Source organism: Larus michahellis, chromosome 1 (genome assembly GCF_964199755.1).
Source record: "Larus michahellis chromosome 1, bLarMic1.1, whole genome shotgun sequence".
Lineage (NCBI taxonomy): Eukaryota > Metazoa > Chordata > Aves > Charadriiformes > Laridae > Larus > Larus michahellis.
Window position 1 is genome coordinate 14,674,092 of NC_133896.1, and position 26,634 is coordinate 14,700,725.

The 26,634-nt window shown below is 47.8% G+C and overlaps 1 protein-coding gene across 1 annotated transcript in view; it reads right to left on the reverse strand.

Moving 5' to 3' along the window:
- Nucleotides 1-19,285, reverse strand: part of RELN (reelin) — a 293,678-nt gene extending 274,393 nt beyond the window's left edge. The window contains exon 1 of the mRNA XM_074574094.1: nt 18,812-19,285. Within this exon, the coding sequence (XP_074430195.1) occupies nt 18,812-19,040 (229 nt within the window). The 5' untranslated portion in view covers nt 19,041-19,285. The remainder of the gene's footprint in view (nt 1-18,811) is intronic.
- Nucleotides 19,286-26,634: the final 7,349 nt, after the last annotated feature.

Consider the following 26,634-nt stretch of genomic DNA (forward strand, 5'->3'; position numbering starts at 1 on the left):
ATATATACATTAGTGTGTGCTAGAGTAATGGATGGAGAGAGTTTCCACTTGCACAGGCAGCCCACAATGGGATCTAAAATAAGGGTGGCATCCTGTGGGGTGATTTCATCATGTCCTTGTTTCCTGCTGTCCTTGCTGAAAGGGAAGAAATTATTGCTTGCCAATAGGGACGATACAGCTGCCACCTTCAGCGCTCCCTTTCTGGCCATCCCACCTGCTGCAAAGCCCCCTCAGGAGGGTGAAATGCCAGTTTGCACCAGAAAAAAAGCGCTGACAAAGTTTGCCCATTCCCCCTGAGCTCACACCTCCCCTGTCTATACTGTCCAGGACACCTGTCCCCTCCATCCCCCTTTCACAGCGCTCCCTCAGTTCCAACAGCTAAAGGAGAAATGGGTTGGGAGCTCTGTTTTCCTCTTCCCTCACAAACTAGCATGCCCTGGTTTTTATATCTTCCCTTTATTATCCTCCTTTTATTATCTTCCCTTATTTCCTAGTTCTCTGTAATTACATATTGGGACATCAAACGGTGAAGCAGGGACTGCTTTTGAAGGCTTTTATAATTAGCTTTTCTATTGTGTCCTCTAATACCTCCTCTGGCTTTAGACTTACTTTTTTCTGTTCACAACCTCCTGAACATATGGTGGTAAATATGCAGCATGCTGTGAGCTTCACCTGGAGTCTACTTACAATATATCTGCAATGTAAATAACAGACTTCGTGTCAGTCAATTAATCACACACCAGTGGTTGGCAGAGGGCAGGCAGATTGCAGGGAGAGAAACTGGAGAGCGGTGTCTTGATCAGCGTTGGACTTCAAGTATTAAATAGTACCGAAGCCAGCATGCTTCTGTGGCATCACTGCTTTTGCTAAAAATAGTCTCTTTCAGTTGCATTAGACATTGCTCGATATCATAACAACTCAATCCAAGGCCAAATTCTCCACTCATGAGGACCACTTTGATGACATTTCACCCATTGGAGTCATGATCCCACTTCCATCAGCACAGAATATGACCCGAATTCAAATTTCATAGAAAAATTAAATTAAATTTAAAGCGATCCCAGACGATGCACAAAACATAAATATTGCCATTGCAGTAAAAGTGTTTCTTTTTGGTAAAACTAATTCAAATGAATTACTTTACAGACAGGTTTTATTCTTGTTTTTGCAAGAATGCATATGAGCAAGACAAAGTACTTTGTTTACCTGATTCACTTTATTTAACTCAAGGGATTCATAAGCATATCATCAATTACAGCCACAAACAAGTCATTTTATGTCTATAGAAAGGACTCTCTACTTCAGTAGAGTTTTTCCAATTGGAAGATCTCAAAGGATTTTTCTGTACTATGTTAAAATCCTTGTCATTCCCATGGAGGACAAATGAAAATATAGAAATAAATCTACTAATATTTAAATGCACTTGGGTGGAGCACAGCACGGAAGTTAACAGGAAAGAATTTTCTTAACAACAATAAAAATCCCATTGGAGGCAAAGAAATAACCTGTTTATGGCTGAGATTCTCCTGTGTCTCACTGTACCTGGCCCCGGACTCATCTCTGACAGGCACGGTATGCGGGAAGGGTTTTGCCCCAGGGCTGGGTACTAACAAGTGCCCTCAGCCACCTTCCACCCATCTTACACCACCACAGGTTGGTCCTACAGGTCTCCAGAGGGTTTGTGTTATTGCCTTCATCCCATTTCTTCTGACCCTTTATTCCCATGGGGATCACTACGTCCCCTCTTCGCAGCCACAGGGGCTGCCCTTCACAGAAAGCTCCTCTTTAATCAGGAGCTGAAGAAAAACTTCAGGGACAAGAGCAACCTTCGGCTTAAAAGCCACTGACTTCTGATGGTCACCAGAAGAACTGGTTATGTGCCCAGGACAACAGATTATCTCTCCCAGATACGACTACAAACCTAAAACCCACTGCTGCTCCTAAGGGCTTTGCTGCAAGGGTGGGAGCAGAGGCAGCACGCTGCGGGGGTACCCCCGTCCCCCCGGGGACTCCTGCTGTCCCTCATCCGTGCCCACCCCCATCGAGGGGGCCTCTCTCCCCATCACTGCCAACCTCCGCTCCGCCGGGACAAAGCCACACAGCTCAGAAGCCCCCAGGCCATCCTGAACATGAGCCAGCCCCCAGGCCCTGATGCCCAACGCCCCGTGGCTGGGACCCACAGAAGACATTGCAGTAAAGTAGCTTTTATTTGCAGTGGGGAAATAAAAAGCGTTTTCGGTGGGGATCGGTGCCTCATTGCTAAATCCCCCAGTGTCTGTAGGGCATAGCAGAGTCTTACTGAGGCGTTTCTGTGCCTGGGGCATGTGCGGCGTCCCTCTCTGCATGAGTTCTCCTGGCGTTAATAAATAGCTGAGCTCACCTGACTGTCTTCAGTTTCAGTGAAGGCATCACCCTGGGTCTTTTCCCTCTGCCGGCTACCGATTTTCATCAAGCTTTCAGGTATCTAGCATCTTTGAGACCTGTATCGCTGTGTTACGTTTGACTGAAGTTAACCAACACATTCAAAAGGGAGGAGGGCAGGCAGCGTACTGAGTGCCTTAGAAAAGAGCTCGTTCACATAAATTGGCTTCAGGGACAAATACTTTTATTTGTGAGCGTAAGCATGCACAAAAGGCAACACACCACAGCAATCTGAAGAACATTTATTTAGTATATTGGTCTACAATATCTTGATATGCCAATGAAAATAGCACCAAAGCAATAAATGCATACAAGGACATTTTAATATTATGGACATTACTATGCAGTGGTCCTAATAACACGAGTAACGGGAAGTTTAGATGCCTAAAGGATGGCAGCTCTTGTAGATATGTAAAAGCTAGCAAAGTTCAGTTTTTAAAAAATATTTTAGAGAACATGGATTTGAAGAGTTTAAATGGGTAGCTCAAAAAGCATCCACAGCCCCAGGAAGGGCCAGGTTGTCCACTGAGCTTCCAGCCCCAAAGGAGGGACAGGCGAGGCTGTGTCCCCAGCCTGTCCCCAAACCAGGAGGGGCTGGGCAGCCCTTCCCCGTGGCACCGGCCAGCTCGTTAGGGATGTAGGGCAGCAAAGTAGGGCTCGTAGGGGCAGCAGGGCTGTGGGTCAACAACAGCCTTGGGACAGACCCGCCGTTTCACACTGAAGCCCCCACTGGATTCAATTAAGGGGCTTTTTTCTCTGGACAGGACTTGACCAGGGAGCGATGCTTGAGTTGGAAACAAAGACGAGCCCCAAGGCAGAAGAGCTTACAATATTTCTAAGTTAATTTATAATCGTAATGCTTTTACTCTTAAAAGATAAAGTAAGTAAGATGGTGTTGTGATTAAGGTGCAGAATATCTAATTTAAGAGGTGCATAAAAGGAAATCAAGGAGTGTTATCTATCAGGAAGATGACTGTAAAAGGATCAAGTCTTCCCCCATCCTGACTATAAATCTTTCACTGAGAAGAACTACTAGTTTATAAAGAACAAGAATTTCAAAAAAATAAAAATGAAAAAGGAGACATGTTAAACACTACCTAACAAGCTTCATGACATGAGCACAAAAGTCTTAAATTCAATGTCATAAATTCAATACCATCAAAAGCTTCAGCTACTATGTCCTTAGAGACGGCACTGTGTAAGTCAAGCACAATACTGAAAGGCACTGAAATCTTTAATATGTGTTAAATATTTCAAATTCATAAATCTGATTCACAGAAATTTCACAGAGGCATCATCAGCCATTTTTTCCCTTTCATTTTTTCATAGATGTGCCACAGTTTCTGCAACTAAAAGATGGCCCAAGCATTTACAGAAAAACGGATGAGCCAGAAAACTGCCCTCGTGGACATGATTGCATGCAATCACTATGCCTCCTCCAATAAACACACTCAAATATGCCAAAATTAATACCTGCATATGTTTAAATTACCACTTTTGAAAGAGATTAGGGTTAAGGCATCCCACCTATTCCCAGAGACAGCATGCAGTGATTATTCCTCACAGGTATTTTCATGCGGAAAACACCTTGTTCAAAAGTACCGAATGTTGTGATACTGCCATATATAAAACCCTCTCCTTTTAGTTTCACATTTAGGGCACATAAGCCTTTATTTTCCGTTTAAATGTACTAATCTTCTTAACGGTATAATCAAGTCTCTAATATATAATATTATCAGTTTATATTTAGAAGGAATAACCGTCACGTTAGTGGTGATGGACATATCTCTCCATTCATCTGACTGAATTACCCTGGATAAATCCCTTTCCCCAATTCATTTCTGCGGAGACAGCAAGCAGCTTTATTTCATTTAAAAGCAAATCATACGGTTGCAAGATATTTATAGTTAATATGTAAAAATCCTGCTTTAAGTTTGAGAAACGTTTCTTTCTTCCTCCGTTTCTCACAGGGAAATGTTCCAGTTTGTAGCTTTTTAAATAACACAGGATTTTGCAGGCTACAAATTCAACAAAAGGTATTCCTACAGCGAACAGGTCACAAAAACTTAAATTATGTTCGCATCCTTCCACAGCTTCATGTTCTTGGAAAGTAAAAATGAGCCTGAGCCTTTGGGTACATTTGAGTAAGTTTATATTTAAGCACATCACAGGACTCTTTCTTTCTTTAGGCAGAACTGGGAGATCTCCCAGTAATTCCTGATTCCTCCCCAACATATTAGCAGCTTTGTACCACATAAAAGGTGCCCCCACCAATACAAAACCTAAGCCAGATCTAAACCACAGAAATGTGGTCTTTCTGGGAGATACTAAAGGGGGATTTTCAAGACACCGGTTGGGCCGCCCTTCGGCATGCGATAGGAATTACGTTAGGCCTGCCCTGACACGGACAGTAAGCATAAGAAATAGCTGCTAAATACCCAGGAGCCTGAAATATATATTAAGCCTTCTGCCACCCCACTCATATATATTTCCTTGTGGCACCTCTTCTGATTCTGAAGAGCACATTAAATGATTAGGCAGCCAACATGTATAACTGTTTATCTCAGCAGCAATCTGATTGCCTGCAACAGAAAAGCTCAAGAAGCAACAAAAGAGGCAGGTATGTAACAAAGGATATCGTGGAATATGCTTTTAAGTGTATAACTAAAAGAAATTTATTATTATACTTTCATTATACCTAAGCATTCCCATTTGTTCAAGAGGAACAGAGGAAATGTGATGTGTTATTATCATTAATTCCTGGTTTGCCTCAATGGTAAACACCTATACAAGCTACCAGCAAGTGAAACCCAAAACTAAAAAGGACACCAAATTCTGGCCCAGCTAATTACAAAGGCATCAATCTCTCTTTATATCAGCGCACAGTGTTCTTGACGTACAGAAAGCACAAAGAAGATGATTCCCCTCTAATTCAAATTCATTACAACCACTCTGCATGCTAAACATCATAAACACATGTTAAATTCAGCAGAAGGGATGAGAACTGAACTGGCACGCAGCTGGAACATCACCCAGACTGTTTGACTGGGACATTTTTTTCCTACCAATACATCTGCCCGGCATTTTGTGGGGAAGTTACTAGGTGGAAGCTGTCGATCTGGGTATGTTCTCTGAGCAAGGAGCTCTTTGAAAAAGGGGAGAAAAGGGGAATAACCTGGTAAACCAATAATCTGACTGCTCCCTCACGCATGGTCATCCCTTCTGCCCCACCTTTCTGCACCTGGATGCCATGGTCAGGCTTGCCCCGGCGCAGCGCCGCCCCGGGAGGGATGGAAACTGCCATCCAGATATTCGGCCCGAGGAGTAAATTAGTAAAACTTGCAAGCAGAGAGGAGAGTTAAAGCTCGTCCTGCTGCCCAGAGCTCTTGTCTCATCACTCGTATTACATGACGCATCAAGGAGCTGCGGGCTTTGCTGGCACTGATCCCCTTTCATGGGGACCACACTCCTCCTCCGCCCTGGAGCGTTAAAAGCTGGAGCGCTCCAAGGTGTCAGACAGAACATGCAGCTTTTGTTTGTCAGCGATTTGGCCAGTCTAAAGATTTGAGGTACTATGCTTAGTAGCGCCTGTATGAGTCCTGCACCTTGTACAAAATCTACATGCTCTAGAGAAAGAACGTCAATTAGAAAAAAAAAAAGGTTCCCTGTTTCTGGCTGTTTGCATGTAGCGAATATTTGGTAACTGCAGCAAGCGCAGGCTTTGTAAAATCTGGAATGAAAGCTTAATGGTTACGGTGCAAGTCACTCAGTCGTCTTTCTGAGCAGCTAGTGACGTGCAATCAGAAAAAATATTGTACTGCAATTAATTTTACAATGTGTTTTCTCAAACGGAAAATGTTGCAAATAGCAGGAGAAATTGCTCTCTTCTGTAATCTCACTAATTGGGAAAAAGGTGCTTGGGAGTAGTTGGACATAGGGGTTTTGGGCAAGGTCCCAGACGAAGAGTATCCAGCGTGTAATACACCACCGCTGCTGCTCAAAGACAGTTTAGAGTTTGAAAAAAAAACAATTTGTACTAAGAAAACAGCCAGATGCCACCGCATTGCCTTTCCCTCGGTGATGAACGGCATGAAAGCTCCCTAACATCTGCTACCACTTGATGGAACAAAACTTACATCTCTTTGAGCGAAAAGGTCCACAGATGCTCACTGGAGTAATCCGGGCTGCCTGAGGCTGGGGAGGGACCGGCACCGCCAGCCCCGGCCAGACCCTCACCTTTTCATCTCTGATGGCCAAGAGAAGTTCTGCAAACGCCACAGCTCTGCTGTAACTCCATCATACTCCATAACTGCGTTAATGATAGGTTGAAGGAAAAGCAGGGCAGTGAAGAACTTAGGGCATCATTTCCCTGAACGAAATAAACCTGCGTCTCCCAAAGCCAATTTCCACGTCTGCTCCGAGCAGTTCATTTCTGTTTGAAGTGGACAGCCCTGTACATATCATTCCTTGGGAAAAAAAGGCAATTGTAGAGAAATTAAGGCCTATTTGTCCAGTTAAATGAATGCAAATTCTATGGAAGCACTACAACAGGTTTTCATGTTTGGAAGCAGAAATATCCTTCCTCCAGAAGGAGCCCCTCGCGACAGATCCCCTCTAAGCCTTTTTTACTGAGCACCGAATCAGGGAAAAGATTTCTGCTGAAAAAGAAAACTGAACAATGACTAGATGTAAAGGAAAATGTGGTCAACGTATACATCAGAAGCCACACAGCAACCGCAGGTATCACAGAAAACACCAGTTTGTTACCTTGGAAATGTCAGTATTGCTACCAACTGCACTGGCGTGCCTTAAAGAGCGGATGATTATTCTGTAATTTATTTTGGGAACAAACACAAGGGGAGTGGTGCTGGTTACTTGTCTGAATCAGATCTGTTCAGTGGCCGGAAATTAAATGGTCAACTTGTCAGAAGTAGAACTGTTCGATTTTTGGTTCAGTGACCAAAATGAAAAGAAAAAGAAAGAAAAAGAGATCAGCTTGGGTTAACATAAAAGGAGAAGTACTGAGGGGTTTAGCACAAAAAAATAAATTAAAATATCAGTTAGGTCAATATGAAAATCTTCAATGAACCCAAAAAAATTAGATAAAGAATTTTGTTCAAGCAGAAAAGTCTCATTTCATTTTCTGATTATGCAGCTAACTTCTTTTTTTTTCTTTTTCACAGTCAGTTTCACAATTAAGATACTTTTCCAAAACAAAAATCAAAACTATGTTTTGAAAACATCAGTAATATATTTCAAATGCTTCACTTCCCCCCATTTTCCGTTAAAACATTTACCAAATTCTACTCAAATACCTTATCAGTTTTTATCGTCGCAAAGCCAGGTTTTAAATGAATTCAATTCAAACATGGCAAGTCCAGCTGAATCAATTCTGAAGTCTTGTGTCTCATGCAAGAATACTATCAACTTGAAAACCTATCTGACGGGGTACCAGTCATCAGCAAATCAACTAAAAATGTTTGCCAGAGGTTTTTGATCTTCGTACTAAACAGAATGAGGTTCTGAAGGCTACAGTCTTTTTGGGCCAGAGTCAGAAGAATTGCTCTACGAAAATACGTAATGCTGGCGTTTAGCCAGAGATCCTTTTTTTCAAACATACTAGGAACTTTTTTTAACAGCACTTTATAGTACCGACTCTTAAATTTTGACACCTGACATCCCCACAAACTGCACTTTGTTAGATTAGGATCTTTGCCGTGGCCGGTTGCGCTGTTTTGTTTCTCTCTGCAGTTCTTGGTATCGATAATCATCTCATCCAGTGTCCAGATGAATGCGTCTAATTCTGGAAGGAGGGTTGTTTTAGCAGCGCATTTCCCCTGTGAGATAGGAACACTGGAAGGTTATTGTGGCCTGGAAACCACAGCTTGTTCAGCCAAAAAGATAAATATTATCTATATTTCTTGTTCTTTCCTATCTATTGTATTGTCCTGGGGAGCAGTGGGAAAAGTGGAAGGCAAACGGCAGAGACCTTGCCAAGGCCTGTGACGTGATGGATGACTTCTCACATCCCAGGGCCTGACACGAAGAGAGGCCACAGAGGGTTGTGCTGCTGTTTTCAGATGTTAAAAAGGCCAATCACCCACTCATCGCTTTCGTTTCTAGTGCAGGAAGAGCTTCCCCGTGCAGGACCCGCACGGGCAGACCCAGCTCTGCCATGAAGTATCCCTCTGCAACAGGCGACCTACACAGGAAAGCTGATTTTCTGCATCCTTGCTAACTCATGAATATTCTACCAGACGTGTTGAATGCTGTGACCACAAAGTACCTCTCAGCCACAGAAAGAAGAATATTCCCAGATTTCTCTGTCTTCTGGCCAGTGAGTGTTGTCTGCTCTCTCTTTCCCCTTTTCCTTCCCTCCTCTCTGCTCTGACGTGCACAGCACAGGGACAGACCGTCAACTTTCACAGTCCCCCAGGGAGCATCCTACCTACACTACCCATGGACAACCAACACGCAAATCCCTTCAAACCCCAGCTGGGGCAGGAACCGCCTGCGGATGCGATGGGGCAGGATGAGGAGGGGAAAACAGTTCTTGCTCCCAGATGCACGCCTGTGCATGAAAAGGAGCTTGCTTAATGGATTTCCCCGTACAACCCGGGGTTTTGCTTCTTTGCCAACTTTTGATCATCTAACTGCACTCTCAAAAATGACACTGGGGGGATGGAAAGACAGAAACAGTGAGGCCCCTTACGCCGTGTGTTTTTCACCAGCTGGACCACTCTGCATACAGCCACGTGATGGCCAGGTGCTGGAGGGGGACAACGGATAGAGTGCCAGCGTCTGACCACTCATGGCAGCAAGGAACGATGAGCCGGACAGGAGGAGACACAGCCACAGCCGGAGCTGGGGTTGGCAGGCAGGCCCTCTTCTTGTCTCTCAGCTCTGTCAGGTCATACCCGTTTATTTACAAAACTATCCTTCAAGCAGACACGGGCAGGAATAAATAACTTTTGCTAAGCATGGTGTAAGAGCTCTTAGCGTTTTATCTTGGTCTGGTCTATAACTCGATCCCCGATGCGTGCAGCCCTGCCTCCGGTGGGAAAGGAGCGGCTACAATCGTCTGTACGTGTGAGTCGGTGCCATTCAGGGAAACACACGCAGATCTTCAGCCCCATCTCTGATGATTAATCTGCTCACCCTGCTGAAGAAGAGCAAGGGCACTGTCAGTTCCCCCTATGCTGTATCTTGCAAAACCAACGAGAGAAACCAACGACCACCCTGCACATCTGCATGCCATGAGGCCTCTGCCTCAGGAAGGGACACAGCAATAGTTTTACACATGGCCTCACAAATCTTTCTGACACCTAGTGAGCCCCGAACACCCAGAAGGCTGGGTTTATTAATAAGACCGCTCATCCACCAAATCTAAACGAATTTTTACTCTGTGCACCTCAATCAAATAATCTGAACTGTCCCCTGGAGCTGCTCCCTCCTGTGAGTAGGCAGATAGGAGGAGGGGTGGAGGGAACAGGGCTGGAGGCATGCGGGGTCACCATCCACCTAACGTCCTCCCCTGCTGCCCTTCAAGCAAGGAGGCGGGGAAAGGCTGTCCCCAAGGTTGGCACACCACCTCCCTCTCGGGGAGTGGGGCAAAGCGTCCCCCCCGAGAGGGTCTGTGGGGGTTGCCAGTCTCACTGCGGGCTGGATACACCCCATGGTGTTTGTCACCCCAGGACGTGGGAAACTAGGGCAGCATTTGGACACGGCACTGAAACACTTGGAGAATTCGGAGAGAAACCTGCAGCACACACAATTTTAGGAAGAAGGTCAATGTAGAAGTCTGAAAGAAGGGTTTTTTAAAAAAACTTAGTGTAAGATAAAGCTTGCACCTGAAGGGAGATGGATTTGTCACCTGCTGACACTCAGGGCTCTTGCAGGTTGAACTTCAACAGATGCGGGCTGGAAAAGAGCCATTGATTTCACCCCCCGAGGAGTCGCTTGTGAAACTCTCACAACCAATATTAATATCAGAATGCCTAGAGAGGAGCAGGGAACAGCCTCCTCTGTTTTGTTCCCGGGATGAAGAAATACAGCAAGAAGGACCTTACAAAGACTGCGAAAAACAGCCTCCGCTTTGCAATAAAAGCCTTTGGGAAAGTGTCTGAACTCCTCACCCGCTCCCTGCAACTCTCACAGACCACTCGTGTCCAGTCCCCAACTCGTGACCAGTCCCTCCAGACACCTCCCAGTTTCTAGACTGGGATGTTCACGGAACAGGCATTGACTACAACAGCTAGGCAAGGAAACTCTACAGGGTAGCAGTCAGGGATATCCTGATTCCCCAGGAAGACCAAAGATCCCACCAGGGTAGAGGGAGAGGAGTGGAGGGTGCCAGGATCCTTGTGGAGACCACTGCCATCATGCAATACCCACATACACCAACCAGTCTCCCCAAACATAAAGCCATGCTGGCAGCAGCGGGCCCAGGGTGAATAACCACCGACCACACCAAAGAGAGTCTGGAGTGACACAGGTGATGCTGTGGCCGATGAGATGAAGAACGAGCCCACAGGTGCCTCTGCCTGAAGCTAAGCTGAACCCAGCTGCCCAGGAAACGCTGTGGTGCTCAGAAGGCATCAGCTGCTCCAGATGGCTGCAGAAGACGATGGCAGGGAGCCCGTGGCCCCATGCCCAGACATTAGGTGCCATCTCCAGCCCCAGCCAGAACCTCTCCAGCTGCCGAAGGACAGAGTAATGCCTGGTCCTGGACTGTGGGATAAACAGGCCCAAACCCCAGTGCCCCTCACAAACCCTGGTTCTCTCTCTAGAAGCAGGACATAACACCTCTCTGACATTGCCTTATTTAAGGCAAACGCTTAGTGAAAGATACATTAAAACAAAACAAGTCTTAAAAAAAACCCCACCTCCATTCCCCTTTAGGAAATGAGTAAAAAGCGTATAGTCCATGGGAGGCATCTGCACGCTGCGGGGAACCTGGGAGAAGGTCCCACAGGCGTGGACCAGGGGGATCTCACCCTCCATGATGCCACCACCTGTAGGCACAGCCCAGCCTGTTCCATGCAAACTGCGTGACACACGCTATGACTTTCATTTTCCAGGCCTGACCTGAGGGGAGGGGAGCGGAGGAAGACCGCCTGCCTGACGAGAAGGCACCGTCTGACAAACTGGGAAGGTCTTTTCCACAAGCAATCTGTTCTTGGGCTTTGACAGATGTGAAAAGTTGCACCGTCAGAGTTTGTCCTCTGTTTATCCCAGGGGCCAGTCACAACCTGGGATGGGGGGGGGGTGGTGTAAAAGTGGGAATTACACAAATATTCCAGACACACATTTGCACTCTGTGCACCTTTCATGCCCGATGAAAAGGCAGGAAATGTTAACACAAAGAAAGGAAGCATGTTAAAAAGACTGAACCTTTCATCGGAGACTATTGAAATGCTCATAACAAGGGCCGGTATGAAAGGTTGCTTATTCTCAGAGGTAAGACAGTGCCGTTTCCTTCCCTCCCCATGCAGCAAACACTCACCACAAATCTAAACCACAGCTGTAGGGCACGAGACACACAAAGCAAATAAATCCATCTCAGTTGTATCACCACGGCTATTATCAGATTTGAAAATCACACTTCAACCAGTCAATATGCAAATAGTGCGATACTGTACCACAATAAAGTGCTGCAGTATCTCAAAAGCAGTGGCCTTCAAAAATCCGGATCAAGGGAACAATAAGGAAAATGAGAAATGCCGCCGGCCTGACAGTCTCGCCCTGTTCTACCTAATGAACCAACACGGGTTTGGTGGAATAATCAATGCGGGAAACATTGGAGAAACACACTACAGGCCACCACGGCACAGCAACCTACTTATAAATTGTTTATTGGTCACCTTAGGTCATGAAGCACAAAGTTTATACCTTGTTTTATATATATCTATCTAATATATATAAAATATATATATAATATATAAAAATATATGTTAGATCTATATGTATCTAATATACGTATCTAATTACAACTACTAATTATTTACAATAATTTTTTTTTGTCTACCTAAAAGCTGTTGGTGCGGACAGATTTTAGCAATGAATTCCAAAGGTAAATTATACATATTTAAAAAAAAAAAATCTCCTTTAAACTCAGAAAGCAGAAAATACATGCAATATCCCCACTGAAACAGCACTTTTGCACCTTTTCACCATTTATAGGCTTCTTTTCTTCCTCGCCTTCAACGCTGGGCGACGTGCTATGGGAAAGGTCCGTGGAGACGCGCCAGCCCCCACACCGAGCTCTGGCCTCGGACGGTGAACGCACTGAGGCAGAGATCATTTTTTTAATGTATACAGACAGGCACAGCGCACCCAGACCAGTAATAACCAACAATACTGTTTCTGTCCGACAGTCAGATGTCACCTGACAAATGTGGGTCAGGCCGGCACGCCGCGCTGACTTTGATTTCTCTTATTTGGGGCAATCAAGTCTTCTTTGCGGGAGGGAAGCAGCCCCCTGATGGGGGGAGAAAGGATTTAACCAGAGATTACATCTCTTCTGCAAATTTGCAAGAAAGGCTCATTTAGGCCTTTGTGGACCTTCTACCTCCTTTCATCAGTCCCATGTCTGACCACATCTACAGCTGAGCCATCTGCGGACTGCTGATTTGGCCCGCGAATTAGAGCGATGACAGACGAACCCATTAAAATTTAACATCATCCCTAGCGAAAAATGGTTTGCAAGAGGCTGTCAGCTGTGACCTTGCCTACCTTTTTCTTTTAAGGTTGGCATCCTTCATCAGTTTCCGGTCAAGAGATTTTAAAAGCACAACTTTTTAAGGTTTGCAGAGACTTACCGCGTGAACTCTGGGACCAGGCAAGAGCTTCAGAAATACAGACAATCCGTTGGCCAACATCAAGATTTAGAAACCCATGTTCACTCAAAAATGTACTAGAGCATGGCTCAGATCTGACAAATGCAAACTATTGACCGTCTAAAGAACAGGCCACGGCATTCAGCAATCAATCAGCCTGGCTTGTGCAAAGCTCAGTTTATGCAAGAAAACCCTAAATACAACAGACACATCCAGGGTCCACTCTGGGGACTTTGGTGGGTGAGGACATTTTTAATATGTGCTGACCCCCAGATGAAATTTTTATGTGCTACAAAACCCTTATGCAGCTAAGGACCTCCGAGGCAAGGAGAGACTTGAAGACCAAGGGTTTTCCGCATTCTCGAAAACTCCCTCTCCATTCCTACCTATTGCCCGCCTCACGTGTTTGATTTAAGCGTCCCTTAAGATTTACAGGCTAATCCCTGGAGCTAACTGGACTCCCATGAACAAAAATTTCTACACACCTCTTTAAGTTAAAATAAAAAATGAGGGAAGTCTCCCTCCTTCCAAAGATCAGAGGAGGGTTTAAGTAGATGAGAGAAAGGTTTTGAGGGAATATCCTGCAAAAGACTCAAGAAGCTGACCTGTTTCTCAGGTTGATGCTGGAAAACATCAACCAAAACCCGCTCTCCTGTTATCAATGCACCCTCACCTCCTGCACACTCTTTACTTCTACTGGCTCACAGAAAGCTTTCTCCACTTTGGCATAACTGGTAGAGAAAGTATCCATAACCGAGCTTCTGCAACTCAGTCGTAATCCTGTTTATACCTCCAGCAGCATCACTACTTAAGCTCCAGTTATTTTCCCTCTTCTCCCTCACTTTGAACTCCAACACCTTTTCATTTTTTAATAACCCGAACAATAAGAATTTACAATGAAATACCCACCAGATCAAGTGGCTATCAGAAACATAAGTAACCCCAATGAAAACAGACACTAAGTCACGATCTCTGTTTCTTGAATACAGCGGCTAATAACAAAGGTGGAATTGGCCAGACTTTAAACAACTTTTTATCAGTGCTGAAAGAGTGCATAACTACCACTTAAAATAGTTGAAAACTTTTTTTTACAACCTATCAAAGCAATGGTTCCAGACAATATACTGTGTATCTAAGAATAGTAACAGTCATTGATGGAAACTGATAACATTTGGGGACCGAAGGTTAATCCGTTCTGGGGGGAAAAAAAAAAAAAGGAACAATGGAGAGTGAAATAGAAACTCAAGTCTCATTAAAGAAAACTATTTTAAGGGCAGAATTATGAGTTTTAACATCAATCATGGGAAAACAGTTCAAAGTTGTTCCTAAAAGATCTAAATTTGAAACCTTGGGAAAAAAGGCACTGTTCGCAGTGACAGCAAGAACTTTTTTAAGGGATAAGGAAAAATACAGTGTAAAGGTAATCTGTTTGTATTTTTTAAACACTACAAATCTGACTGTTCATTTTCTGGTTTCTGTGATTAAGGGCAGCAAAGACTCAGTGATCAGTCAAGTTTATCCTTTGTTCTTTATGCATTTCCAATGTACCTATCTGCCCATAAATGATGGTACTTGCCCTCAGCACGGAAGGCGAGCTGACGTGGATCATCAAAACTGACTGCAGGTTGGAAATAAACCCAAAAGAACTTGTATAGAAAATGTCAATAGATACTGTTGTTGTTTGGGTTTGGTTTTTTTTTTCCTGAAGAAATTATGTTCTGCTCTGCAGATTACAGTGGAAAGCCCAGGAGAGAAACAAACCAGGATCACCGCTCCCTAACAGCAAAGCTACGAGCAAGCCAAGCGGGGCCTGGTGCATCTCTCCAAACACGCGGCCACCACTGCGCTGGAAGGCAGCTGAGCAGGTGCCCACGTTAAACCCGGGCACACTTTGTCAGCTTGCATTTGAGGAAGCGCTTAAGTGTTTTGCCAGCTCAAGGACTTAATTAAATTTGAAATGAGCTAATTCAAGGAATAAAAGTCTGCCAAAGGTAATAAAATTGTTTACTAATTTATCAAGTCAGTCTTGTGTATAAAGGAGCATATTTATATGCAGCGTAGGCTTGGTCCTATTCAACCAGCGAATGCGTTTTTAAATATTTACTGATTGCAGGAATAGGGCCAAATCTGAAGTATTTTTAAGGGTTAGGGGAGAAGTGCTAAATCCCAAAGTATCTAATTTACCTATGCAAAGTAGGGAATATTATTGCCTTTGCTTTATTTAGGAAATTCAGAAGCACGGGGAAATGAAGTGCCGGATTCGGCGCGCCAGTGAAGCCACTTGCAGAAGCTCCCGTGTTCGCCTGGTTCCCAGGCAAGCGGCTTCTGCCCCAGACACTGTCCCTCTCCCGGGGTGGGGGGCAGCGCAAGGGACAGCTGGGCAAACGGACAAGAGCCAGTGTCACAGCTCCACTGGCTGCAGAGCATACAAACAAATTAACAGAAAGTTGTTGGCTGACTGTTGTTAATGAAAATCTTTTTCTCATCCAGCCCTTGGCGTATGGTTTCATCCAATTCGCTCCTCTTTGAACTTGATGCTCTTGGCTGCTCTTGTCACCTGTCCCTGTTGAATGAAGGGGCGGTAAGTGTAAAGCGGGGCCTCCCTGGAACTTGTGAAGAGTCAGAGCAGTGTATTTTAATATGTTCCCTGAGCAGGGGAATTTGCATCGGACATATGCAAATCTCCCTTTGTCTTGTGTGTCTGTACTGCATCTCAAAACTCCACCTCTGCGTCCCCACAAGACCGCCTTTAAAGTTTGATTTCTAAATGAAAAATGCCCAACCAGTGCAGACCGACGTTTCCCAGTAACATTAAACTGCACTGTATAAAAGCCCAGATTGCTGCTTCAAATTATTTCTTCAGATTGTATACTTTGGGGTTTTTTTTTCTTGTGCTATATTTAACATTGATAATTGTTATATTTAAAAATATTCAAATGAGATATTTAAAAAAACCTCAGTAAGCGTGCTTAGCTCAAAGGCACGTCTGCTGCGCTGCGCATAGCAAAGAGGCAGTGCTGCTTGCCTTGTTTGGGCACAGGTGAGCGTTTAATCAGTGCACAAAACGGGAAAAAAAATTACCATTGCAAGTTAGAAATCAGAGGTGAGGCTGGCTCGCAGCGGGGTCTACCTACACCTTGTGCTGTGGAGACAAATTAGTTTTCAAGTTCAGCTTGAGGGCTTTCTTCCGTGTTCGTGAGAATTAGCGTGACCCTTTGGGGATGCGTCCAATTTGTTTATCCTTTCTTAATATGGTGGCTTTGAAAGACACCCTGCCATGCTTCTGTTGCACCCACCGGGGCAGATGTTGGCCCTGGAGTGATGGCACCGAGGGCAGCGCAGCGCCCGCGCTGCTTTCAGACGGAAAAGCGCAACCGCGGTGCAAATTTCAGACGGGCGGCGGGACTAAGAGATCCACCGGGGCAGATGCCGCCGCCGGCACCTCACCGGCCCGCCCGGGCACCCGAGCGGGGCTGGCGGCGGGGAGAAGCGCAGGGCGGCTGCGCGGGGGCGCGCAGGGACGGGGCAGCGCAGCGCGCCGCCGGGGCGCAGGGGCAGCAGCGGCTCCGCGAAACCGTGAGACCGGGTAGGTAAAAAAAAAAATAAAAAAACAAATAGAGGCACAGAGGTATATTCATTTTTCTCCGACAGATTCAAAACAGAGATGTAAAATCCGCCCTTGGCTACCTGAAAGGTCTGCAGCGCAGCTGGGGCGTTTCTCTGCGAGCTGGTATTTTAAAATTCAAAAAAAACCCCACCTTTAAAAAGGGCGAGAGGCAGAAGAGCATCCCCGGGGAAACACACACATCCCTGCTCCTCACCCTGCCCTGCCCGCAGAGATCCCGCACCGGCCACAAACCCCTCTCCCCAGACGAGCAACGGGGCTTAAACACCGGCTGCAAGCTGGAAAACACGGCAGCAGCAGCGAGGAAAAGGGGGCGATTCTGTTATTTACGTGTCCGAACCATATTTTTTAAAAATCCAGTGTTTAAAATTGTGCAAGATGGAAATTCCATCTTCTTTTTTTTTTTCCCTCTGCACGTTTGTGGTTCAGCAGGGTGAACGCAATTTAACTGATTTTATGATCTGAGTGTGATATTACGGACCAAAAGACATGGGGCTTTAAGGAAAAACAACCTGGTAAAGTCATATGATTTACATATGTGGTCTGTTAAAAAGGACACCAATATTTTGAAAACAAAACTTTCATATGAATTTTGTAAAACTATACTGGTAAAGACAAAAACTTCAGGACCCCTTAGATCTTGTGAAAATGACTATTTGATGTGTGGGGTTTTTTCTGCCTTTACAATTAAAAATTCAATTAGAATATTCACATGACAACGATTCTGTGATTTACCTAAAACTTAAATTCTGAGCTGGAATGTATCAAAGTCAGAAGTTTAAGTCCATCTTTAGCCAGGGACAATTACACAGTATCTGTTTCCGAGCAAGGTGTTTCAAGTAAGTATTTATTCATAATTTTCCTGACTTTTCAACGCTTACTGCACAATTAGCTGTTATCATGTAGCATTGCAAAACCTCAAGCAGACACAAAGGGAGAAGAAGGATTAGTGAATATACCTTTAAGTGGTCTGCCATGCTTATGAATTAAAAAAACGTTTCACGCATGAAAGTTTTCTATACGGAGAACTGGTGATAAGGCTGGTGAACAACACAGCTGCCGGCTGACAGGGGCACTCTTGCAGCCGAAAAGCAGTTTTCCACAGCAGGCAGCAGTGTACCTGCCTGCGAGGCCGCGGTCAGCCCTGGGCTGTGCCCCTCTCCCAGCACATCTCCAAAGTAAGGACCCTACCTGCACGAACAACTTCGGCTGCTCTGTTTAATCCCCCTCAGCCTGGGCGTTTACAAAAAGCAGATGTTTTATTATTTCTGGGCACGACCTCCCGTCTTCAAAGCCACCTGTGAGCGCCTGACCCAGCGCTCTCGCCCGTGGCTCCTGCATCCGCTCCGCGGGGAGCAACAGGGTGGCTGCCCCGGACGAGGCCGGGCTGCGGGAGGGTCCGCGGTCCCTGCGAGGGCACATTTTGGTGACCCGCGAGTGGCGGCCGCCAGCTGCGGCACCGCACAGCCCCCGAGGAAAGGGTGATGATGCGCTGGGTGCGAGCCGGGTCCGAAAGCCACCCAAGTGGCGAAGGGACAGACTTCCAGCAACTTGGGAGGTTCTGGATCCGGCCCCGGGCCGGTTACGGAGAGGGGACTGGGAATTTCCTCCGGCTCCGGGGCTGCAGGGGCCGCGCCGGTGCAGGGCGAAGCGGCGCCGCGCCGGGGGCGGTGGCGGCGGTGTCTGCGCCCGGGCGGAGCGGCGGCCGGGGCAGGTGAGGAGGGTCCCGCCGGGCGGCGGAGCCCCTCGCCGGGGCTGACCTGCGGCAGGGCACACGCCGCCCGTTTCCCTGCCCACCGCCCCCTCCCCTGCGCGGCTGCGGGGCCGGGGTGCCGCTCCGCGGTGCGGGACACACACACACACACCCCGGGGCCGCCCTCCGCGGGGGGACGCGCAGCGCTGAGCACGGGCGGGCGCCTGCACCTACCGTGGTACTCCTGGCCGGGCACGTAGGCGGCGGGGCTGCCCGCGATGTGGAGGGCGATGAGCACCTCGCCCTGCTCGCCGTCGCCCTCCAGCTCGCCGTGGTGGGTGCAGAGGAAGAAGAAGGGAGAGAAGCGGGCGCGGGGGGCGGCCGCCCGGCCCGCCGCCAGCAGGGCACCCAGGGCGGCCAGCAGGCAGGGCCAGCCCCCGGGGACGCCCCGCCGCCGCTCCATGCTGCTGCCGCCGGCGCCGCTGGGGCATCCAGGGCACGGCGGGGCCGCCGCGCCGCTCTGCTCCGCTCTGGACGGGGCGGGACGGGACGGGACGGGACGGGGCGGGCGCTGCCCCCCGCCGCCGCCCGCGGGAGTTGGTGGGGAGGCGGGCGCCGGGCGCGGAGCGGAGCGCGGAGCGGGCAGGGGCGGCCCCTCCGCGCCCGCCGAAGGCTGCGCCGTCCCCGCCTGCCGCTGCCGGGGTGCTGGGCACGGAGCTGGGAGTGCGAGGGCTGGGAATAATTTATTTCCCCCCGGTGTCGGGGTGGGAGGGAGGGGAAGGTCCCTCCCCTCCTCCTCCTCCTCCGCCTCCTCCGCCGCCGCCGCCGCCCGCTCCTCCCGCTCCTGGCTCTGCGCGCCGGTGTGCGGTGCTGCCGCTGCGGGGATGCGGGCTGCGAGCTGGGCTCTGCTGCTCGCCCTTTGTCTGCCTCCGGGTCCCTGCCCCTGCCTTGTCCCTGCCCCTGTCCCGCGTCCCCGCCCCAGCTTCTGCCCCCGTCCCCGCTCCTGGGTCCCAGTCCCTGTCCCTACCCCGGCCCCTGTCCCTGCCCCCGGTCCCCGCCCCGACACCTGAGTCTCTGCCCCTGCTCACTCCTTGCTCCTGCGACCCCGTCCCCCGGTCCCAGCCCTTGTCTCTCTACTTCTATCCCTCTGTCCATCCTTTTGACCCATCCCTCTATCCCTCTGCTCCAGCCCCTGTCCATTTGCCCGGTCCACCTCTCCTTGTCCCTCTGTCCCAACTCCAGTGCACCTGCCCCAGCCCTTGTCCTTCGGTCCCTAGCCCTCTGCCCCAGACTGTGCCCCTCTGACCCGTCCCTGCCACAGCCCTGCCTTCGCTGTACCTGCACCCACTGCTGGAGCAAAGTGAGATTTTTACTTAAACCTTCTCCACGACCATCTTCAAAATTATACACGTGCACACAACACCTCCGGAGGTGTGCCCTGCAGCTCAGGGAGGCCAGTGTGTGAGTCCCCAGGGAGGGCAGGTCCCCGGGAGGGGGCTTCAGGCCCCCAAGAGTGTGTACCCGGGCCCTGCATCCCAGAGAGGAGCAAACCCAGCAGGGACCACAGGGGAATAAGTAGCTGAACACAAAAATTTGGCAAGTAGAATAATTCATAAAAACATACATTTTTAACAAAGCAGGGCTGGCAGAGGGACCACAGCACCAGGAGAGGGGAGCAAATCTACCAGGGTTCAAAGCAGCCACCATGCTGCTGCTGGATCCCGACCGATGCCCAGAGACAGCCCGGGTGAGCGGTAGTGACATGATGTAATCGGAAAGGAGAGCCTACCTGCCAGCATTTTTGAAGTGCAAAACTGGCATGGACCAGGGGCTCCCTCCTGGATTGGTTTCAGTGCCAGAGGGAAAGGTTCCCTCCATGGAGGCGCGAGCCACATGGATGGCACCATGCAGCTGCCTCACGTCCGTGCAGGCTGCTTCGCTGGCCCACCTCCCACCCAGCTGACGGAGAGCCCGTGCACGGTGGCCCGGGGGACATCCTCGCCATCTGCCCAACCTGCCTTTTCCTCTGGCTCTGCACTGACTTTTGAGTTCCCCGCCACCAGCAAAACTTTGCTGCCGTTTCCCGCCTCGCTGGGTTGTTCCTCACTAGTCGATGGAGCGAGGCCATGTCTCTCGTTGGCTGGGATGGTGACACGCACTGCGACACTGCGACACTATCCTGCCCTGAGGACGAAAGAGACTGGTGGTGTGCAGCGTAGGGGACGGGGCAGCTCCCAACGCCACTCCAGCTGGCCGACATCCCGGGTCACTGCCGTGGAGACTGAGCTCCGCAGCAGCCACCGAGGAGTCAGTCTGGCTCTGAGGCTTCCTTTTTAGCTGGGTTATTTAATTTTCAGCTTTGGGTATTTGTTTGTTTTGGTGTGGTGTTTGTTTTTTTTTTTAACATCTGTGCCTCCTCCATAAATTTCAACGCTTGTAAAAGTTACGGACTAATACTCTAATTTCCTTGTGCCAAAAATCTCATGCAGGCGAAAGCTGTGCGGGCTTGCTGGTGAAACCGCTGCCAACGGGACGTGTTCTCCCTCGTGCGCTCCCGCTTCCCTCCACCCAGAGCTTGCCAGCGAGGCCGGGCCGGGCCGGAGGGGCTTCGGCTGAGCAAACGCACCTCGGCTCATGCCCCCTCTGCCCAGCATCTGCAGAAAGTCAGCCATTGCGGTTGAGGGAGGGCCGCCAGACATAGCCAACTCTCTTATTTTCTAAAAAAGAAGGTGGTAGGGGAAGGGGGTGCTGGGCCCCCGCTGCGGCAGGAGGAGGGGATGCTGGCTGCCCCTGCCGGGGTGCTGCTACACCAGTTGCCAGCATTGCCTTTTCTTTTCTTTTTTTTTTTTTTCCCCAAGAGATAATTCCCTAAATAAGCTTGGGAGTGTGAGGGTAGCTAATCTGCCCACAGACTTTGGGGCTTGGGCTAGTGCTCCCTGAAGGCGCTGGGATGTGGGTAGGGTGATGAATTTAGCAGTGAATTTAGGCTGATGATTTTAGGGAATTTTCTTTGTTTCCAGCTGCTTAGTATCCAGAGCTGTTAGTGCAGCCAGCCCACTGCTTTCCTACGCAAGCTCCGTGTGTCACTTACCAAGGAGGGGACATTCAGTAAAGGAAAGCGAAAAAGGTAGTGTCTCCCCTTGGAAGCCTCATGCCTCTCCTTAGTCACCTCCTTCCTCCCTTTCTTTATCTTATGCCTCTCACACCTTTCTCCTTTCTTTCTCACTCTTTCACAAGACCTCCAACCTCTTCTTCACAGGCCATGCCTGCCATCTCATCCAGGCTCTGTCCATGAGGGAATCCAGCAGAGACCCCAGACCACTAATATTCACGGATACAGGACTCAAAGGGACCGTTTGGGACCTCAAACCCCACTTCCTGCACCCACCAGCAATAGTGTCGCAGACATTTAGTCCAGACAAGGTACCTTCCTTCCTAGCCCCTACCCATCCAGGTCAAATAATGCTTCCCAAAACTGTCCTGAACATTTCAGGCTCATCTTGGAATAGAAGAGTGATGCTAATGGTGCCCATCAGCCAAACAAGGGGACCCAGGGCATTGTGAAAACCACAAACCCCATGATTTTGCGTGTCCCTATAACAGCAGGGAGACATTTGCTGAGAATGTTTGCAGGGAGCCAGGGCTGTGGCCGAGCCCCGTGCACCAGAGGGAAGGAAGAAAAAGCAGCTTCCAGCCCCTGGCAGTCTTTGCCTGAAGGAAAATTTATCTCTGGTCGCAGCTCCAGTGTGATCTCACTCATACGAGCACAATTTACTCGGAACTTACCCCAAACCTCACCTGGTCTGAAAGATTTTGTTACGATCAGGACCACCAGCAATGCCCTGCTCATCCCCTGCCCCTGCATCCCAGCAGCTTCCAGCGCGGCCGGGCAAGGAGCGAGTCTTTCACCGGCCCCACCAGGCTGTCCTCAACGGCTTGCTGGGGGCTACCAGCCACACGCAGGCACGTGCCGGTCCCTGGGTGGGTTTTTGCATTGGCTTCATATCCCCTCACTGCGCTGGGTAAATACGGTACCCGGTTTCTGAAGATGAGGGGCTTATGCAATGTCTTTGGCCAGCACTTCTCACACATCCTTCTCCCATGGACAGCAAGGTCAAGGTATTATTATTAATAACAATAAAACAGATTATTTAAGAAAAGTGACTAAGACCAACCCGCCTGTATCAAAATAAAAGCTTGTGAAAATCATAATAATCTCTGTTTTCACACTCCTCTGATCCAAGATTCTTCATGTGAGTTACAACTATTCCCTGTTAAAGACAGAAAGCGCCTAATGCTGCAGGACGGAGGTTCCAACTGGCTTTCACCCCTCGTGCAGTATTTTTTTAACACAGAAAACAACAGGGAGTAAATCGAGATGAGAAATGAGTAAAGACTGTTGTCTGCAATGGAGAATGCAATAGGTGGAATGTAAATAATTACTTAGGAGGTACAGGCCCCTTCCAAGCACGGGCGGCGGGGGGAAATCACAGCACAGATGGACGTGGCTGCAGTCCATATTAATTTATGGAAGTGATTATTCAGGCAGCGGAGCTGCTCACTTCATTCAGGGAGAGAGCTCGCACCCCAAAAGCAGAATTGAAAAGCACATTAACAGGCAAGTAGCTGCTTAATTAATGTGGCCACAGCAGATCATTTTGCAAGGGTCAGGGTAGGCTGAGGAGTTATTAAATAACACCAAGCAATAAGGAACTTTGTCGGAGCTCCCTGGGTCTGGGTAAAGGCTTCCATGGAAGAACATAGAAAAACACCCTTGTCAGTGTCGCCATGTGGAGAGTCCTGATGCACATCTTGTCCCCAGCTTTTAACAGCTTTCCACGACAAAAATTAAGGAAACTGCCTAGACTTTCTACATAATCAGCTGCAAATAAAAGAGCTACGGAGGATCAGGTTGCAAGTGCCATTTATTCATTGTAGTATAGCAGGTAACATCTGAAAACAGGACCGTAAGTTGAAGCACTTCTGACTTTCTTCTGCTAATGAAGACTATAGGGTGGACTTCCCAAAGCAAGATCTTTCCACCAAGTGTGTTTATTTTCTACGCATCCACACAAGCAGACAGGGTTTTCTCTGCATGTGTTTCCTCTTGACCGTCAGACAGACTCAGAGAGCAAATCTGCTCTTTTTGCTGCTTGGAAGGTTTTGCTAAAGAAAGACATACTGATGGCTGGAGGAGGATGATGTGATGGATGTGCAGAAGAAACAGCCTTTGCAGCTGATACAAGGGATGAATTGCCCATGAACACTTCACCCTTGAAGAAGCATTGCCGCATTACCGGCAGTGGTGGTACCCCTGGGCCCAGCAGGCACTGTAGCTCGGGCATGTTCTTGTTGTCCTGAAACACAAGGGATGAGTTTTACTGTGCAGCAGCTGGTCTTCTGGAGATGGGGAATGCAACATGTTCAGCAAATAACTCACGCTGCAACCGCAGTACACAACCAGGCTGAGCTACCCCCTGCCAGTGTCCCATCCCATCCATTCTTGTCCCAGACGTAGCCTAGAAAAAATACAAATTGTTGAGGTGGACCTCTTCTGCCCACCTCAACAGATGGGCCATCAACACCACGGATGCACTTCAGCTGCAGGCTGAAAAGCCCTTCCGCAGTCGTCCCGAGGTGTATGGGGTCTCTTCGTAATCCCGGTCAGGGAAATAAACGGGGAGGATGACCACACTAAAGTGAGGTCTGACCATGCTAAAGTGAGATGAACCCCATGTCTCTTGGGGCTATCAGTGAAGTTGAAGCTTCAGTGTCAGCAAAGAGCGGCTCCAGCAGCGTTGAAGCATCTGCCCTGCGAACGTTGGACAGGAAAGTCAGAAGTAATTAGTAGCTAATCGATCTTGCCTCTTCTTCCAAAACAAAATCTTCTGTTCATGAAGCCTTCTTGTTTTCTTCTCCTATTTATGCAGGGACTTACCAGAGAGGCCTGGCGCTCCAGAGCTGCCTTGGCCATGCCAAATAACCCTTTGGGATGAATCCCTTTTTTGTGCGTGGGACTTGTTACAGTCAGATAATAATGCAGCCTTGCCTTGCCAGTTACATGAACTTTGCTCTTAGTCATTTCTAAACAAAGGCCTAAATGTGAAGTTATAGGCAACTTCCATGCCTATGTTATTACGAGATTTTAATTTTCCTAGGGTGGGAACAATAGCAGCTGTTTGGCTGCTCCATTTTCCAGTGGGCTGGCGCAATAACGCATCTTCTGTAAACTGCCATGTCAGGCTTTCATCTGAAATCAGAGTATTTAACCGTACGAGTTTTTTTCTCTCTTTTGTATTGCACTTCATTCAAATGCTTTAAACTTGTATTTCTTTATTGCATATTAATGTTAATGAGGTATGAATATAAAAGAGAGTATTAGAAGGCTTTTCTATTTCAGAAAAGCATTTCTTTACAAACTCTGCGGATGCTATCAAATAGGTGAGCCTAAACCCTTAAATTTATTATTGGTCTTGTGGCCATTAAAAAAGAATATAAGGTTTTAAAAAACTTCAAATCAGGGAACAAGTATTAACAACTTTCTGTTGTCTCGCTTAATAACAGAATTTAAGGATGAATATTTTCAAAGGGTGGAAAGTTTTTATGCTTCAATACCTCATATATTTTATTTTTATGAAATTGCTTTAAAGGTTTAAATCTCCTACAGCAAATAAACTATGCTCTGTGCTAGAAAAGAAGGTGCTGGGAGGGACTTTGAGCTTAAAATTATTCTGAATATCTGTTATGCATTACATTTCTGAAGACAAGTACACAACAATCATTATGGGTCTTGCTTTTATATATTCCTAATTTGGGTGGTCTTTCATTTAATGTACAATTTTGGGTGCAACACAGGCATAAGAATATACTTTTTTCTGGTTTTGATCCACTGTGCTGCCGTGCCCTCTCAGCACCACGTGCGGAGCGTACCTAAGTATATTTAAGGAAATTCCACTTGATTCTGGTTATTTACAATTCTAATGTTCGATCTTGTTTTGCAAATCTGATTTTCAACATCCTTTAAATAAACATGTCTTATATAAAGAGGCATCTCCCACAACAAATATTCATGCCCGTGACTATTGTTTCCTGCTATCCCTTTGCTGCTCTGGATTTCCGTGAAGAAATGCTGGGTATTTACCCGTGTTACATCTGCATACTGAAGTTTCCAAGGCTTTCATTAACTTGCAAATATTTATTGTGGGTAGCCTTTATCTGAAGAATTTTTTAAATGTCAGTGGCCACAAAAGAAACGCTTAGTCCATTTTACAGCCTAATTTATCTCTCCACTTCACTATTCTAGCTTGAGTAACCCCAAGGACCCAAGGTACACAGGGCTAACAGGCCGGGACAGTTTTAACAGTTTACTTTGTGAGGGAAAATGGGATGTAAATCCTGAGGAAGTCTGTAAAAGATAGTCCTTCTGTTTTATTTAATGACCGCTAAACTTTCACAGACCTGGAAAAGGTATTCCTTCTCTTTTATTTAACAGTCACTAAAAGCGCAAAGATCTGGAAATACACTTTACGGTGGGTTTTGAGGGTTTTCTCTTATCGTCTCTGCATTTAAAACGTATCTAAAATATACAATTTGTGTGACTGAGTGTCAGTGGACCTGTGCGTGGCCATCCAAGATTCAACACCCTTATCTAAGGCACACAACTGCAGCCCGCAGGACCGCAAGCATTTTGCAGGGATAGATTTTGTTTGCCTACTGTCTACCACAAAAACTTTCCAGGCCATGGGTGCGAAGGCGACCCCAGCAAAAACTGAACGGTAGTTACAGCAAAGCTGATTTACACAGACCCTGCGGATGAGCCGGGATCCCCACTGCTGGGCTGGGGCGTGCGGGAGGAGGGGGGGTCCCCGGCAGCGGCCAGGCTGCAGCATCCGTCCCGCTGCCCCCACGCTCCCTGACCCGCAGCCCAGCGCGGGACATACATGGGGGGTGTCAAAACTCGTGACTTATGTGAGACCCGGTCACCGGGGCCACCGAACGCTCAGATTTGTTTTTCAGCCCATCGACATAGGGGTTAATGTGTTGGCCGCCCTCACTGA